The sequence below is a fragment of the Miniopterus natalensis genome, chromosome 2, assembly GCF_054644295.1.
Source record: "Miniopterus natalensis isolate mMinNat1 chromosome 2, mMinNat1.hap1, whole genome shotgun sequence".
Taxonomy (NCBI): domain Eukaryota; kingdom Metazoa; phylum Chordata; class Mammalia; order Chiroptera; family Miniopteridae; genus Miniopterus; species Miniopterus natalensis.
Genome location: NC_142082.1, coordinates 140,564,987 through 140,580,026, shown reverse-complemented (window position 1 = coordinate 140,580,026; position 15,040 = coordinate 140,564,987). Strand labels below are relative to the sequence as shown.

At 46.9% G+C, this 15,040-nt stretch overlaps 1 protein-coding gene across 1 annotated transcript; it reads right to left on the bottom strand.

The window, feature by feature from the left end:
• Positions 1-6,167: 6,167 nt before the first annotated feature.
• KRT5 (keratin 5) lies at positions 6,168-12,346 on the bottom strand. The gene is made up of 9 exons (XM_016201096.2): positions 11,678-12,346; positions 10,879-11,093; positions 10,056-10,116; positions 9,856-9,951; positions 9,093-9,257; positions 8,579-8,704; positions 8,114-8,334; positions 7,320-7,354; positions 6,168-6,866 (listed from the first exon to the last, which is right to left on the bottom strand). The coding sequence occupies exons 1-9, from the start codon at positions 12,260-12,262 to the stop codon at positions 6,520-6,522; spliced, it is 1,851 nt and encodes a 616-aa protein (XP_016056582.2). The 5' UTR covers positions 12,263-12,346; the 3' UTR covers positions 6,168-6,519.
• Positions 12,347-15,040: the final 2,694 nt, after the last annotated feature.

Here is a 15,040-nt window from a genome sequence, read left to right as displayed (position 1 = left end):
GGTTATTAGTTTTCTTATTGTTGTAGTTTTCCTCATATAGATGTCATACCTATTTTTGTTAGACTTACACTTAAGTATTTTATTTTGGGCAGGTGCTATTGTAAATGGTATTGGGTTTTTAACTTCAAATTCCAATTGTTTATTGCTGGTATACAGCAAAGGGATCAACATTTAAATATTAACTTTGTATCCTGCAACTTTGCTATAATGTCTTATTAGTTCCAGGAGTATTTTTGGCCAGTTCTTTTGGATTTTTTACATAGACTATCAAGTTATTTGTGAACAAAGATAGTTTCATTTCTTTATTCTCAATCTGTATACCTTCTATTTCCTTTTCTTGTCTTATTGTATCTGCTAGGAATTCCAGTACAATATTGAAAAGGAGTGGTGAGAGGGCACATTCTTGCTTTGTCCTATCTTTGCAGGAAAACTTCTAGTTTCTCACATTAAGTAAAATGTTAGTTGTAGGTGTTTGGTAGATGGTCTTCATCAAGTTGAAGAAGTTCCACTTTAATCCTAGTTTGAGAGAGTTTTTATCCAGAAAGAGTGTTAGATTTTGTCAAATGCTTTTTCTGCACCTACTGATATGAACATGTGATTTTTTTTATGTGATGAATTATTTTAATTGATTTTATTTATTGAGCATGCTTAACATAACTATAATAAATCCCACTTGGTATATAATTCTTTTTATACATTGTTAGCTTCAATTTACTAATATTTTGTTGAGGATTTTGCATCGATATTCATGAGAGATATTGGTCTATAGTTTTCTTTTCTTTCTTTCTTTTTTTTTTTTTTTGTTCAAAATATTATAGATGTCCCTTTTTCTCTTCAATGACCCATTCTACATTGTCCTAGTTTTCTTTTCTTGTAATGTCTTTACCCTAATTTTGGTATTAGGGTAATGCTGGCCTCATAGAATAAGTTAGAAAATATTCTCTTCACTTCTGTCTTCTGAAAAGAATTGTAAAAAATTGGTGCAGTTTCTTCCTTTAATGTCTCATAGACTTCACCAGTGAACCCATTTGGGCCTGTTGCTTTCTGTTTGGGAAAGTTATTAATTATCTTAGAGTGTGTATTTCCTATTGTGTGAATTTTGGCAGATTGTGTTTTTCAAGATATTGGTCCATATCATCTAGGTTACCAAATTTATGAGCATAGGTTTGAATTGAGGTGGTTCTGGCTGGGAACAGTCTCCTTTTGTGATAGGATACCCAAAAATCATTTTTAGTGTAAACATGTATGCAAATTTTGAAAAGCAAAAAGAGATTTTGGAGGTTCATTAAAATCTTCCCTGACATCAGTGTCAGAATCATATTTTGACTTTTAGACAGAAATGGACTATCTTTTAGGCCATGTTTATATGAGCTTATTCTAGAATCTGGTTAATCAGGCATTTCATACCAGTTCTTATTCTGTATGCAACAGAATAAAAGCAAGAAAAACTTCCACAAGGATAGCAATAACCATTCAGTTATAATAATATTTTGATTACTTGATAATTAGTGACCCGTTGCCCTAGGTTAAAAATCAAGTTGAAGTCTAGTCCTATTCTGTGGTTGCCTGCAGGTTGGCAAGGGTCTGGCTGCTGAGCAGGTCACGAGGAGGAAGCTTTGGAGCTGGGGGAGACTTTTGAGGATTAGTGACCTCCCTACCCTTCTCTTACGTAGCTACAGGGTTTGAGGTCAAGGGCATGGTGAAAGCAGAACTTAGGAACTTCCCTGCTCTACAAAATCCCAAAAGCTAATAAGGAAACTTCCCAATGATCCAGTCTCAGACTCTAGCTATCCCTCTCCACATGAGAAGTTCCATGACAGCAGGTTACAGTCCTCCCTCACCACCCTTAAGTGAAGGCCAGCTGAGTACCCAGTTAAAAAGAGGCCAACTACCTGCAGCAGGCTTGATACTAAGAGCAGACATTACTATCTCAGTCACCTATGTGCAGGGCTACCCAGACAAAATAGAGAACACCCAGTTAAATTTCACACAAACTATAAAAATGGTTAGTATTAAATATGTCTTAAATATTGCATAAACCATATTTATACTAAACAATTATTTGTCATTTATCTTAAATTCAAATTGACCTGTGCATCTTGTATTTTTACTCACTAAATCTGGCAACTCTACCTATGGAGTAAGTATATCTGCCGTCATATTGAACTACAGACAAGGACACTGGTGGTTGGGCTGCTGCTTCAAATCTCTATTGTAAAGGGCAAGGATCATTATTGTTTTACCTTTCACGTATAGGACTATAATACAGCTGAACTGACTTTTTGTGAATGGTGTGACTTAGGACTCATGACCACATTTTCCTCTCCCGTATGGAGAATCAACTGACCGACACCGTTTGTTGTGCTAAGTTATTCTTTCCTTATTGCATTGCAATGGCACCATTGCTGTGAATCTAATGTGTCTACATGTGGTTTGTTTCTAGATTTTATATATTGTTCCATTGGCCCATTTTTCAGTCATTTCCTCAATACCACACATTCTTAATTTCTATATCTTTGTAAAAAGTCTCAATATCTGGAAATATAAGAACTTTGTTCTTTTTCAAGATTGTTTTGACTGTTCTAGATTTTTTAATTTCCATATAAGTTTTAGAATAGGTGTATCAATTCTTATAAAATACTAGCTGAAATTTGATTGAAATTGCTTTGAGTCCATAGTTCAATTGGGGGACACTGATATGTTTACAAATTAAAATTTCCAATTCACACTATGCAACTGTAAAAAAGAAGGCTCTCTTACCCTTTGGGACAGCATGGCTAGAACTGGAGAGTATTATGCTAAGCAAAATAAGCCAGTCAGAGAAAGACAAGTACCACATGATCTCACTCATATGTAGAATATAATAAACAAAATAAACAGGTGAACATCCAGAGAAATAGAAGCATGGAACAGACTGAGGGATCTCAGAGGGAAGCAGGGGTGGGGGAGTGGGTGGGGAGCGATTAATCAAAGAACTTACATGTTTATATGCATAACCTATGGACACAGACTTTGGTATGAGGAATGCCTGGGGTTGGGGTGGATATGGGGTAGAGGGAATCAATAGGGGGAAAAGGGGAACTCCTGTAATACTTTCAACAATAAAGATAAATTTTTTAAAAATTAAAAAACTAAAGTTTTCCAATTCACAAAGATGGCATACACCTCTGTGTGTGTGTGTGTGTGTGTGTGTGTGTGTGTGTGTGTGTGTATTTAGGTTTCTTAAGTAATTTTCAATAAGCTTTTGTAGTTTTCTATATAAAGTCTTTTATGTCTTTGGATACATTTATTCTTAGATATCAGATATTTTTTAAATATATTTTTATTGATTTTAGAGAGAGAGGAAGGGAGAAGGAGAGAGAAACATCGCTGTGAGAGAGAGAAGCATGAATCGATTGCCTTCAGTACATGCCCAGACTGGAGACAGAACCAGCAACCCAAGTCTGTGCCCTGACCGGGAATTGAACCCTCAACCTTTTGGTGCACAGGACGCCGCTCAACCAGCTGAGCGCTCGGCCTGGCAGATATCAGATCTTTTTTATGTTACTGGAAATGCTATCTTAAATTTTATTTCCTAATTATTTCTTGCTACTATGCAGACATACAATTGATTTTTGTATTGATTTTCTAGTGACCTTGATAAATCCACTTACTAATTCTAATATTTTGGAGAACTTTTGATTTTCTACATATATAATTATGTCATATGTGAGTAATTATAGTTTGCTTTATTTCTTTTTAATTCTTAAGATGTTTATTTGTCTTGTCTTATTGTACTGGCTCTAATCTCCAGTATAATGCTGAACGATTGTGGTGATTATAGTTATCTTTGCTTCTTTCCTGATGTCAATGAGAAGCTTTTGATCATTCACTATTAAGTATAATACATGCTGTCTGGTTCGTGGGAAGAGAGAACCATTTGATTCCTTTTGTTCTGTTAAAGTTGTGCATTATATGATTGTGTGTTTTTTTAATGTTAAACCAGCCTTACTGTAATAATGTTTGACATTCGAGGGCTTCTAAGCTCTATTCCTCCCTCTTCCTCTTCTACCCACATCTGAGAAAACTAATAAGAAAGCCTGGGTAATCCTTTCTTTGTGACTGGTGGGAACTTCAAACCATGTGTGGGAATCTTCAACCTGGCCCTACCCCAACCACCATAAAAACTCCACTCTAGTCTCCTTTCTCTGCTCTTTCAAGCCGTATTTGGATCAGCTTGAGGAACCTGTCTTGCTCTCTTCAGAAAGCTTTATTCTGAGAGTAATATACATTTTTAGACCATCTTGGTGTGGGTGGCATCATCAGCTTCAATAGCTGAACCAAATTTTGAGTGGAGATTCCTCCTGCCTCTGTAGAGGGGTCACAGTAGTTGATGCCGTGAGCAGGATGTCTGCATGATGACTGCTGCCACAGGGCTCTTTCTTTCCTTGCTTTGGCTGGCAATCTGGCTGTGCCATCTGCTTGCGAGCATGCGCTGCGAGCCGCTGCTTTTGGCTCGCGGGTTCTGTAAGTCGCGCTGCTGCTTGCTATCAGTCTTGCACCTTGAGCTACTCCGCTTTGTGCCACATTTACTGAGACCTATCAAGGCCTATGTTATAGGCTTAATGGACCTAATCAGAAGTTTCGATAGCTTAGTCATTTAGAGTCAGGAGTATGGGTTTGGAGCCCTCCTCAAAGTGGCCTTGGGTCATGTGTCTCAGCCCCGACCAATCCATGTGTCTCACGTTGAATGGTGTTTCTCCGTTCCTCTAAATAACGACTGACACTAAGTTCAAGGGAATGACTCTTACCTTGTGAACACTGGTGTGTGTCTCAAGTAGGTATTGACCCCCATTCTATGAAGTGCTCATGGGGAAGATTTATAACAGTGCAGTACATGGTCCTATCGGGTCCTATCGTGTGGAAGACGAGCAGTTGCTCTGTGGCGTGCTGAGGCCACACTCAAAGGCAGATGGTTTACTAGGGCTCTACAAAATGCCACTGCTGCTGCTGCTGTGCCTCAGGGCTATAGGAGAAAACACATATGGCACCTTTGCGGCACAACTTAGACATTAATTCAACTATTTGCATGGGGGAGGCCTCAAACTCTGATGATTCTGATTTGATGTTCTCTGGGGGAACAAATTTATAGATATGAGCACGGTAGAGAGAGTCTCTCTCTCCCACATGTATACCCAGGAATCATAGAAAAGAAAGAGGGGGTTGGAGGAAGGAGGCAGGGAAAGAGAGGAAGGAAGGAAGGAAGGAAGGAAGGAAGGAAGGAAGGAAGGAAGGAAGGAAGGAAGGAAGGAAGGAAGGAAGGAAGGAAGGAAGGAAGGAAGGAAGGAAGGAAGGAAGGAAGGAACTGGTAAATATTTTGCTTTTTAGGAATTTGGTTAATAGTGTTCTGTTTGGTGACTACTTCAATAGCCTGTCAGTCAGAGTTTGCCTTTACCTTGAAGGGGTACAATAAATCTTTACTCAGACACTCCTGGAGTACCTCAACAATCCTGCCATTGCACAGTCTTTGCAGGCAAGATCTTCAAAGCATCTGACTTTCCCTAGGAGCACAGTGATGATATTACATTGAGGGGTCCTCCTCCAAAGAGATTCACTGGATACACTCAGGATAGATAAATATTCACTAAGATGCTCACAAAAAGAGAATGGGCCAGTCCCTCACCTAGTGCAAGTTCCGATCGCCTCAGTTAAATTCCTGAAATTTTTTGGTAATCTGAGGACTACTCCACCCCTGACACTGTTAAGTAACAGCTATTGATCTTTTCAGAGCCCATAATATTAGAAACAGGCCCAGCATCTTTTAGGCCTTTTTGGGTTCTGAAGACAACATATTCCTTATATAAATTTTACTTGAGCAGATTAATGCTGTTACTTGCAAACTGGACCACCTTGAATGGGGACCCCCTCCAACAAGATGCTCTATAATCTGTCCAAATGGACACTCCCATTCATGCTCTCCAAAGATTCCTTCATTCTATAAGCTTTAGCAACCTCCTTCCAGAGTCTCTGGACCACTCAGGATGGCCCCTCTCCCTTCAAGGTCACTCACTCCATTCTCCCTGTGACCCATCAGAGGAACCAATCACATCTGGACAGAGAGACCCTCAAGAAGTCTCTAGGCTGGCTGTAGACCTTGAAAAAAACCATTCTGCAAGCAGCTTATATTATAAAAGCATTTTATTGAACACACTCTGGAGGCAGTCAGAACCAGAACAAAACTTTGTATTCGGGTGGGACTCTGCCTTGATGGTTTAGATCCTGGAAAACTTTGGACTTTTCTCTCAAGGACCATGCTGCAAAGACTTAAAGGCTAATTTGAAGTAGAACATAGGATCGCGGCATAGGAGACTAGAGGCTGGGGGTTGGGCCTTTCTGGGAACCGAAGACTGTGGCTCTGCAATAGGCTTGGTCCAGACTACACTCCAGTAAAACAGGGTGCTTGGCTCGGCAGCCACCTAGAAGAGGCAGTCACCAGGGGCCGGTTGCTGCCCTCGGGCGGCGGTGACTTGCAGCAGGCTCTTAGCTCTTGAAGCTCTTCCTCGAGGAGGAGGTGGTGGAGACAAATTTGACACTGGAGCTGCTGCCCCCTCCGCTGCCACTGCTGCCAAAGCCCACCCCCATGTTTCGGCCACTGACTGAACTGAAGCTAGAGCTCCCCCCACCGAACCCACCGCCTAGGCCACTGCTGGAGTAGTAGCCACTGCCGCCTCCGCCAAGACCGCCGCCAAGACCACCGCCAAGACCGCCGCCAAGACCACCGCCAAGACCTCCGCCAAGACCTCCGCCGAGGCCAGCGCCACCGCCATAGCCACCACTATAGCCACCACCACTTCCATAGCCAGAGGAGACATTGCTCGTGACGACGGCTGCAGAGAAAGGAGGGAAAACTTGGTGAGACCAGTCTGTCACATTGATCCTACACGTGCAAACTATTTGATCCTGCTAGTAGTGTTAATTAGTACAGTACCTGGCCCCTTTAACAGAGCAGCGAATGAGGCCCAGAAGAACTAAGTCGTTTAGTTAAGGTTTCTAACAGAAATAGCAGGCAAGGGATGGTGCTGAGTTCTCGGGGGTGGGGGTGGGGTCAAGGCAGGGCAGCCAGGTACAAGATGTGTAAGATACAGGGCCTGCCCTTTAAGAGATGCGACATGAGCCACACTGCTTCATGTTTCAAAGTGTGTCCTTCCCCCTCCACTAAGTGTATGAACTAGCCATGTGTGGGGACGGCAATGTCTGGAATCTAGAAATAGCAGGATTCTGAGTGGGTACGAAATACCACATATTATCATCATTGTTAATGTCGGTTTAAAGTTACTTACAGATGTTGACCGGTCCCACTCCTTCTCCACTCAGTCTGAAAGGGGAACAATTGAAATAAGTGTTAAAAACGTCCCCAAAGACAACGCCTGTAGTCATGTTTAAAGCTTGGTCTATAAGCAAGGAGCCTGCACACTGCAACAACAAAAAACACCAAAAAACCTGCTTTAATTAGAGAAAAAGAAAGCTCTCTGGAGGGACTTCCCAGAGAAGAAGTCCTGACCTAGTAATAGGTTATAGCAAAGGAAGATTATAAGTCATGCTCTCCTCCACGCGTTGTATGGAAAGCGTGATTAAGACTGCGGGGACTGTGAATATGTGCGAAGCAGTTTTTGCCTTGTAGGAGCTTACCTTCTGTGAGAGGACTTGGCAAAGACAGAAATATTTCTAACAGAAAGTAGGCAGCGGGCAGTGTCAGAAGATTGAAGAAAACAGTAGTTTGAGAATCCAAAGGCAGGTGAAATTAACTCAGCTGGAGGGGTCATGAAAGGCTTCCTGAAGGAAGAGGTACTCGAAGAATGGGGGGGACTTTTGTTGAGCTGCTTTGTTGTTTGAAGGAGAGGCAGCATCCCAAAATACTGGTGGTGGAAATAGGGTTAGAAAAGTGAATTGGGACCATATTGGGTAGGTCAGCTGTATGCCCAGGTGTCAGATTGAATCCAGGTTAATGATAGACGATTATCATGCACAAGATAGTGCTCACTGCATGTGTTTTACACCCTGTAGTGGAGAAGAAGCTCCACTTATCAAATGCGAGGCCATCCTGGGCTTGTGACGTCAGCCCTACGTTGCCCACCTGCACTCCTCGCCCTCCAGCAGCTTCCTGTAGGTGGCGATCTCCACGTCCAGGGCCAGCTTGGTGTTCATGAGCTCCTGGTAGTCGCGCAGCAGCCGGGCCATGTCCTGCTTGGCCTTCTGCAGGGCGTCCTCCAGTTCAGCCAGCTTGTTCCTGGCATCCTTGAGGGCCATCTCCCCACGCTGCTCAGCTTCGGCGATGGCATTCTGCAGGTTGGCACACTACAGGGGGAAAGGAGGAAAAGTGGGGACACTTCAGTAGTGAGCTGGACCTGCGGTATCTCTTTCTGAGTTTTCAGAGAGAAGCCAGTACATTTGTCCTGGTCATTGTAAATGGGGGAACATTGAAATGCTGGGACTTGTTCCAGCTCCGTGTGTGTGTGTGTTTAGAAAAAGTAAAACGAACAAAATAGATCTTCCTTTTAGAGCTCAGGCCCCCCCTTGCCTTCTTTGAACCTCTCCTCACCTGCTTCTTGACGTTGTCGATCTCGGCCCTCAGCCTCTGGATCATGCGGTTCATCTCGGAGATCTCATGCTTGGTGCTGCGGAGGTCATCACCGTGCCGGCCGGCTGTCTGCTGCAGCTCCTCGTACTGGTGCCACCAGAAAAGAGGAAAGGTTCCATTTATATGAGGATGGAAACACTTTCCCGGTGTTCTCAGGCAGGGGCTACCAAAAGGCGGCAAGCGGTGGAGTTATCTGAGGCCTGGCGCTAGTGTCGACTTTATCAAGGTAGCCCTGGTGTTAGATAATTTCCTCTTTAGTGCTTTGCTGTCCTGGAGACACTGGTGTGAGATTCAGGCTGAGATTCTCCTTAAGGTTCTTAAATTTATGTGGCGAAGGTGCACATGACTGTTCTCATAACTCAACCCAAGAGGTTTCAGCAGGTCTCAGGAGCCCCATCCTTAGCATTTTTTGTGGCCCAGAGTCTTAAACATGTGTCCTTCCCCTCGCTCAGGACACATTTGCCACAGTACCCACCTTGGTCTGGTACCAGGACTCGGCTTCCGTCCGGCTACGGTTGGCGATGTCCTCGTACTGGGCCTTGACCTCGGCGATGATGCTGTCCAGGTCCAGGCTGCGGTTGTTGTCCATGGAGAGGACCACAGACGTGTCTGAGATGTGCGTGTGCATCTGGGACAGCTCCTACAGGGAGACCTGAAGTCAGTCGTCTGATTCTGTGCTATTTTATGTCAGGTCCATTGAACTATTCCACTCATTGTGGCATGTCAAGTTGGGGAAAAAATAATAACCACCTACATGAAACATTTAGTTACGTTAATAAAGAATCCAAACCATTATTAAATCTGTTTTTAAAAACTTTAACAACTCTGAACCTCCAAGAAATGCCTACTTTGTACCCTGTCAGGTGTGAATCTTCTTGGGTCATAACTCATTTCAAAAGACTCTAGTTGACTGGCCTGCCAGGCTGGGACGAAACAACGAGGGGAGGTTCAGGAAAGGTGTACTCATGCCAATAATAACTCGCTGCAAACCTCAATTTGGAGGGAATCCAGGCCTCACTCGGCAAAATGATTGTTGAAGAATTTGCTTTAAATTTGACTTCGTTTTTTTAAGGATTGGCTTTATAAGTAATAGTGTGAGCAGGACTAAAGGGATAGGAAAGGCAAGGCTGTGTCCACAGCTTAGGAGCCACTGAAAGTCACTTAATCCTGGACGCTCTAGTCCCTGGCAGTGTCCCAGTGACCATCTCTCTGGGACCTGAATAAGGGGCATTTCTTACCGCCTCAAAGAACATCTTCAAGAAGTTGATCTCATCCATCAGTGCATCGACCTTGGCCTCCAGCTCCACCTTGCTCATGTAGGCGGCGTCCACATCCTAGAGATACAGGGATGGTTGGCACTGCACCCAATTTCCACCCTGACTTAAGCGACCTTAAGAGAGCACAGCCACAGGCAGCGGGTTCTCGTCTACCCACGCACCTTTTTCAGCATCACAAACTCGTTCTCAGCAGTGGTGCGCTTGTTGATTTCATCTTCATACCTGGGGGTCAAAGGAAGGGGAAGGGCTCATTAGAAGAAGAGGGACAGGTGAGGCCGGGGGGTCTTTATTGCATAAAGTCAACTGTGCGCCTACTTTCCCCCTGGGAAGGGAAGGGAGGCTGAGAGGAAGGGAGCACTGGTTGTGTGAGCCCCTGGGCAACGTCCTTACTCTTAGGATACTCTTTTCTTTTTAACTGCCCACCAGAGAATCATTCTGTCATTGCCATAACTCAGTTGCTTGAAGAATATGCCTATAGGAACCTGTGCTGTTTCTTCCTAACTCCACATCTAGTGGATTTCTCTAATGCTTTGTATCAGCTTTCACAGTCTTTAAAAAAAAATACATGAAAACACTAGCAGCCCAGCTTGCTAGTTCATAAGGACTAAAAAAATTATTTGAGCCACCAAGCTGAGTTATGTCATCAGTTCTCGCTTTGGGGGGAATCCATCGAAATGCCCATGCTGTGTACTCTGAGTGTACTGGGGAGGAAAGCCCCAACTAGCAGGAATGACACTGCCTGCTATTTCCCCGACTGGTACCAGGGGCACCAGGCTTGTTGCTCCAGCCAGTGGCTAAGTGCCTTGCATAGCGTGGGGCTGGAACTTTCTAGACATGGACCTGGATTTTATTTTAGTGCTTCAAGTGTCCATGGAAGGCGTATGTGTCTAGCCCGTGGGGAAGGCACAAGCAGTAGTCTCGTTATAAAGTACATCTGGTGCCAAGAAGACATCACCCGCCCTGTCTCCACTCCACCCATCTCACTTGTTCTTGAAGTCCTCCACCAGGTCCTGCATGTTCCGCAGCTCCGAGTCCAGGCGGCCTCTCTCCCCCAGGACACTGTCCAGCTGTCTCCTGAGGTTGTTGATGTACTGCTCAAACAGAGGCTCCAGGTTCTGCTTCACGGTCTTGGTGCCCTGCTCCTGCAGCAGGGTCCACTTGGTGTCCAGGACCTTGTTCTGCTGCTCCAGGAAGCGCACCTGGAAGGGACAGAGGTTGAAGATGGAGAAGCCTGGATTTCACGTTCTGATGGTCATCACCGGTTTTTCTCCCTTCTCCTGCTGTCCTCTGAAACCTTTCCCACGTGCAGTGCCTGGCCCTGGGCCCTGGGAGGGGAGGTACAGAGTGAAGCACCTAACCTGACTCTCCCGGGGAAGCAGGGCATTTATTCAAGGCACAGATAGCACTGGGCACGGCTGGGCGGAGTGTGGCCCAGTGTAGCGGAGGCTGTGAAGGCACTCGGGCTGCTGCCCGATGAACTCCTCTGCCTTTCTATGCAGTGCAGTCAGCCCCGTTACAGGAAGCACAGGATCCGTCTCTTTCCCCAACAGTAATCAAGGCACCCTTGTGGGCTAATCTCTAAACAGGAATAACTAAGACCCTGTCTTCCAAGCCGCCAGTCTCATTAGGAAAGTAGCCACAACTCCGGAATGGAAACAAATAGAAACACGTTAACTGCAGACTAGGAAGGTATTTGCACAAGGTCAAACGAAGTTTCTCTTCCTACTTTCTTTGGTATTTGTTCCACACTCAAAGCAGTTTTTCACAAAGGATCGTGGCTCACCTTGTCGATGAAGGAGGCGAACTTGTTGTTGAGGGTCTTGATCTGTTCCCGCTCCTCTGTCCGCACCCGTTGGATGGTGGGGTCGATTTGCAGGTTCAGAGGAGTGAGGAGATTCTGGTTGACCGTGACTTCTTGGATGCCTCCAGGGGGGCAGACTGGGAAGCCAGCACCTCCAAGGCCAGCACCTCCACCGAACCCAAGGCCAGCACCTCCACCGAACCCAAGGCCAGCACCTCCACCGAACCCATAGCCAAGACCAGCTCCACTGCCTAAACCAAATCCGCCCCCGGCTCCACCTCCAAAGCCATAGCCACCTCCACCACCAAATCGGTTTCTAAAGCCACCGCCACTACTGCTGATGGAGATCCTCTTGGAGCCCCCCAGGTTGTAGAGGCTCCGGCTGCCATAGCCGCCTGCTCCACCAGCACCCGCAAGGCTGATCCTGCCAAAGCCGCCGCCGCCACCACCCCCGGATCGGGACACAGAGGTGAAACTGGTGCGAGAGACAGACGGGGTGATGGCAGAGGCCGCGCTGAAGTTACGGCTGCCTCCGCTTCGGAAGGACACACTGGACTGGCGAGACATGACGGCTTGTTCCTTGTGGAGCAAGTCGGTCGGCACGAGAAGTTGGGAGGTGCTGGAGAGAACAGAGCTCGGCAGGATGCAGAAGGTGGCTCTGTTACTGCAATCCCCCCCTTTTATCCCTTAGAACAGTGCTGGGCGGGACAGTTGTCGAGCTGTGAAATGATTAAGTGGGCTGGGCACGCCTGGGGGGCAGCTGTGAGCTCACCGGCACACCTGCAGAGTGGTGTGGGGTGCAAACGCTCGCTTCCTGGCAGGCTCCGCCGCTCAGTTAGGAATAACCCTGCCTTGCAGCACTGATGTCTTGGCAGCAAGTTGCACTTCCCCGTGGGGGCCCGGGGCTGTGAGCAGCCCAAGAAGGATGCCAGGAAGCAAGGGGGCATTTGGCCAATGTCCCAAGGGATCTTTATAGGACCAGGGATGTTGTCAACCATCCCAGCACGGTATACACTGTCCATGAGTGGGGGACAAAGTGAATCCCCATTTGCAACTATCTGCCCCTCTCATTCTTCTAAACAAGAGGTTGCTGGAAGGATTTTCAGCACTTGAAGGCAACTATCTCCTGATAGCTCAGTCTATGAGCCACAGGGGAAAACAGACCCATCCTTCACTGCAGAATTTCTTTTCTTGGGGGAGGCACAGTTATCCCGGAGCCCAGGGGAAGGTTTTCCTGCAAGGTTCGGGCCAGAAAGGCTCTCCAAGCCCCAAGCTCCAGAAACAGAGAGTGGGGCATGCTCAGTCCCTGTTCTATGCCATTCTGCTCTCTGCAGGGCAGGCCTATCCCTCCACAGCTCCTCCTAATGCAGCATTTTCTGTGACGTTTGACCTTTTCCCTTGCACTTTGGCCTGGGCTGGACCCTGCTGGGCTGAGTAAGCCCAGGATCCCTCACAAAAGTCCGGACACTCAGCTTGGCAGTCAAGTCCCTCTTGGGGGGGGGGGGAGCTGCTCTGCCCCCTCCCTGGCCCCCCAGGTGTGTTCCAGTAAGCCCTTGGTTATTCCACTAAGCAAGAAATGAGTCATCGAGTATCTGTTGATACAGGCTGAGGGCCGCCACAAACACATACCTGCAGGAGCTTCTAATCTCATCAGGAACATGTTGAGAATCCACCGGCCTGTTATAACGGAGAGCCGCTCGCTCAAAGCAGCGGGAACTGCTGTGCTTTCTCTGGGCTCCGGCCCAAAGTCTCCTTCAGGGCCAAGGGAATGGAAAACTGAATTCTAAGTTTATGGATTGTCCTGTCAGTGAGACTAGACAGAGCAGGTTCGAGGGACTGAGGAGCTGGCATAACAATCTGCCCCAGTTGTTTTAGGGAGGCCTCTTGTAAGATCCTCTGCAAAGCTTGTTTGCGTGGGCTGTGGTACCAAGTAGAGGAGAGGGGGTCGGGTTAGGCTTTGGCAAATGTTTGTTCTAACCCACACTCCTCTTTTTGGCTGCAAATCTGAATGGAGCCACCTCTTTGCCTCCCTCAAACAGAAGCAGGACTCCCAGGCAGCACTTGGGCCATCAAGAGCTATGGGGGCTCCCCTGGGCTGGGGCTGGAGGTAGGGGTGGGGTGGGAATGGCTTCAAAGCCTCCGAGCTAAGGCTATGTTCTTAAGAGTAAAGGAGTGGGGACCCAGTGTGAGCTCCAGGATCTCTAGTCAGGGCCTGTCCTTGGCCTTGAGGAAGCTGCAGCTGTGGGAAAATGACTCGGAGCTGCTGGAGATGTGATTGCTCAGCAGAGGCTGTGGTGAGAAAATCCAGGCAGACAGATCAATGTCCGGAGCTATCTTACAGGTTTGGGGCAATGAGGTTTGGGTTGCCTCCCTGTCTGGAAAATTCCTGAGACCCTCAGAGATGAATTTTAATGAGTTCACCAATTTTACCCTTTGTTGCCTCTCAGGGAACAGATGTGAGCATTTTAGGGGCTCTGAGACATACTGGGGGACCTTCAGCCCCTGATAGAACAGATGCAAGCTTGAAGCAGGTGTCTGGGGACTCCTAGCCCTAGTTCTCTCTCTCCACTGGAAGATCACCATCAAGGTATGTCCTTCACACACAGGTCCTGGGTGTAGTCCCCACTGCCCTGGGGACAGTTCCACCTTCTTGAGATCCTGGGACATTTTCTTCTCTCCATTCCTCCTCCTCCCAGCTGTGCTGTAGAAGAAGGACTTGGTAGAACAGGAATGCATTCTGGCCGGTCTGAGAATCATGGAGTGTGCCAAGCTCAGGTTCAGATGCCGGGGACCAATGGTGTGTGGGTGGCAAGTGAATGTGACAGGGAGTGTTTGGGTGCCTGACTGGGGGGAGGACACTCTTCTGTCCAGCTTTGTGGGAACCTTCCCTCCAGCAGGCGGGGCAGCCCCTCCCATAGTGCCAGACCCGGACAGCTATACACAATGGAGGAGCTCCCTGGGGAGCTAGGCACCAGCGCACCGTTGTGTGGGAGAGCCCCGCCCCAGCCTGGAATTTCACTGTGGTGGGAAGAGAGGGATTACATGGAGTCCCCACAGAGGCAGTTACCAAGACTTGGCAGGACACATTACTTAACTTCACCAGGCATTGTTTTTCCCACCCTCAGCAGACAAGCGTGAGGCTAAGGGAGCTGTAGTGGCAGCCCTGCTGGTCTCCTTGGTAGAGGGGGGGACAAGGAGGGCTGCCTGGCCTTCCTCACAGAGATGTACAGGAACGGAGAATAAGGGTAGTGTTTCTAAACAGGGACTCACCTCCCAGACCAGGCAGGGACCAGATTGGTCCAGGTGTCCATGAGGCAAGGATTAGGCAAATCCTGCAATACAAGC

Bases quoted from the DNA above. Each gene is read 5' to 3' on its own strand.
- KRT5 (XM_016201096.2), bottom strand. From the start codon at position 12,262: ATGTCTCGCCAGTCCAGTGTGTCCTTCCGAAGCGGAGGCAGCCGTAAC. The intron at 8,335-8,578 runs GTGAGGAGAGGT...TTCCCCCTGTAG, and splicing joins TCGACAACGTCAAGAAGCAG to TGTGCCAACCTGCAGAATGC. The intron at 7,355-8,113 runs GTGGGCAACGTA...TTCCCCTTTCAG, and splicing joins CTGGAGGGCGAGGAGTGCAG to ACTGAGTGGAGAAGGAGTGG.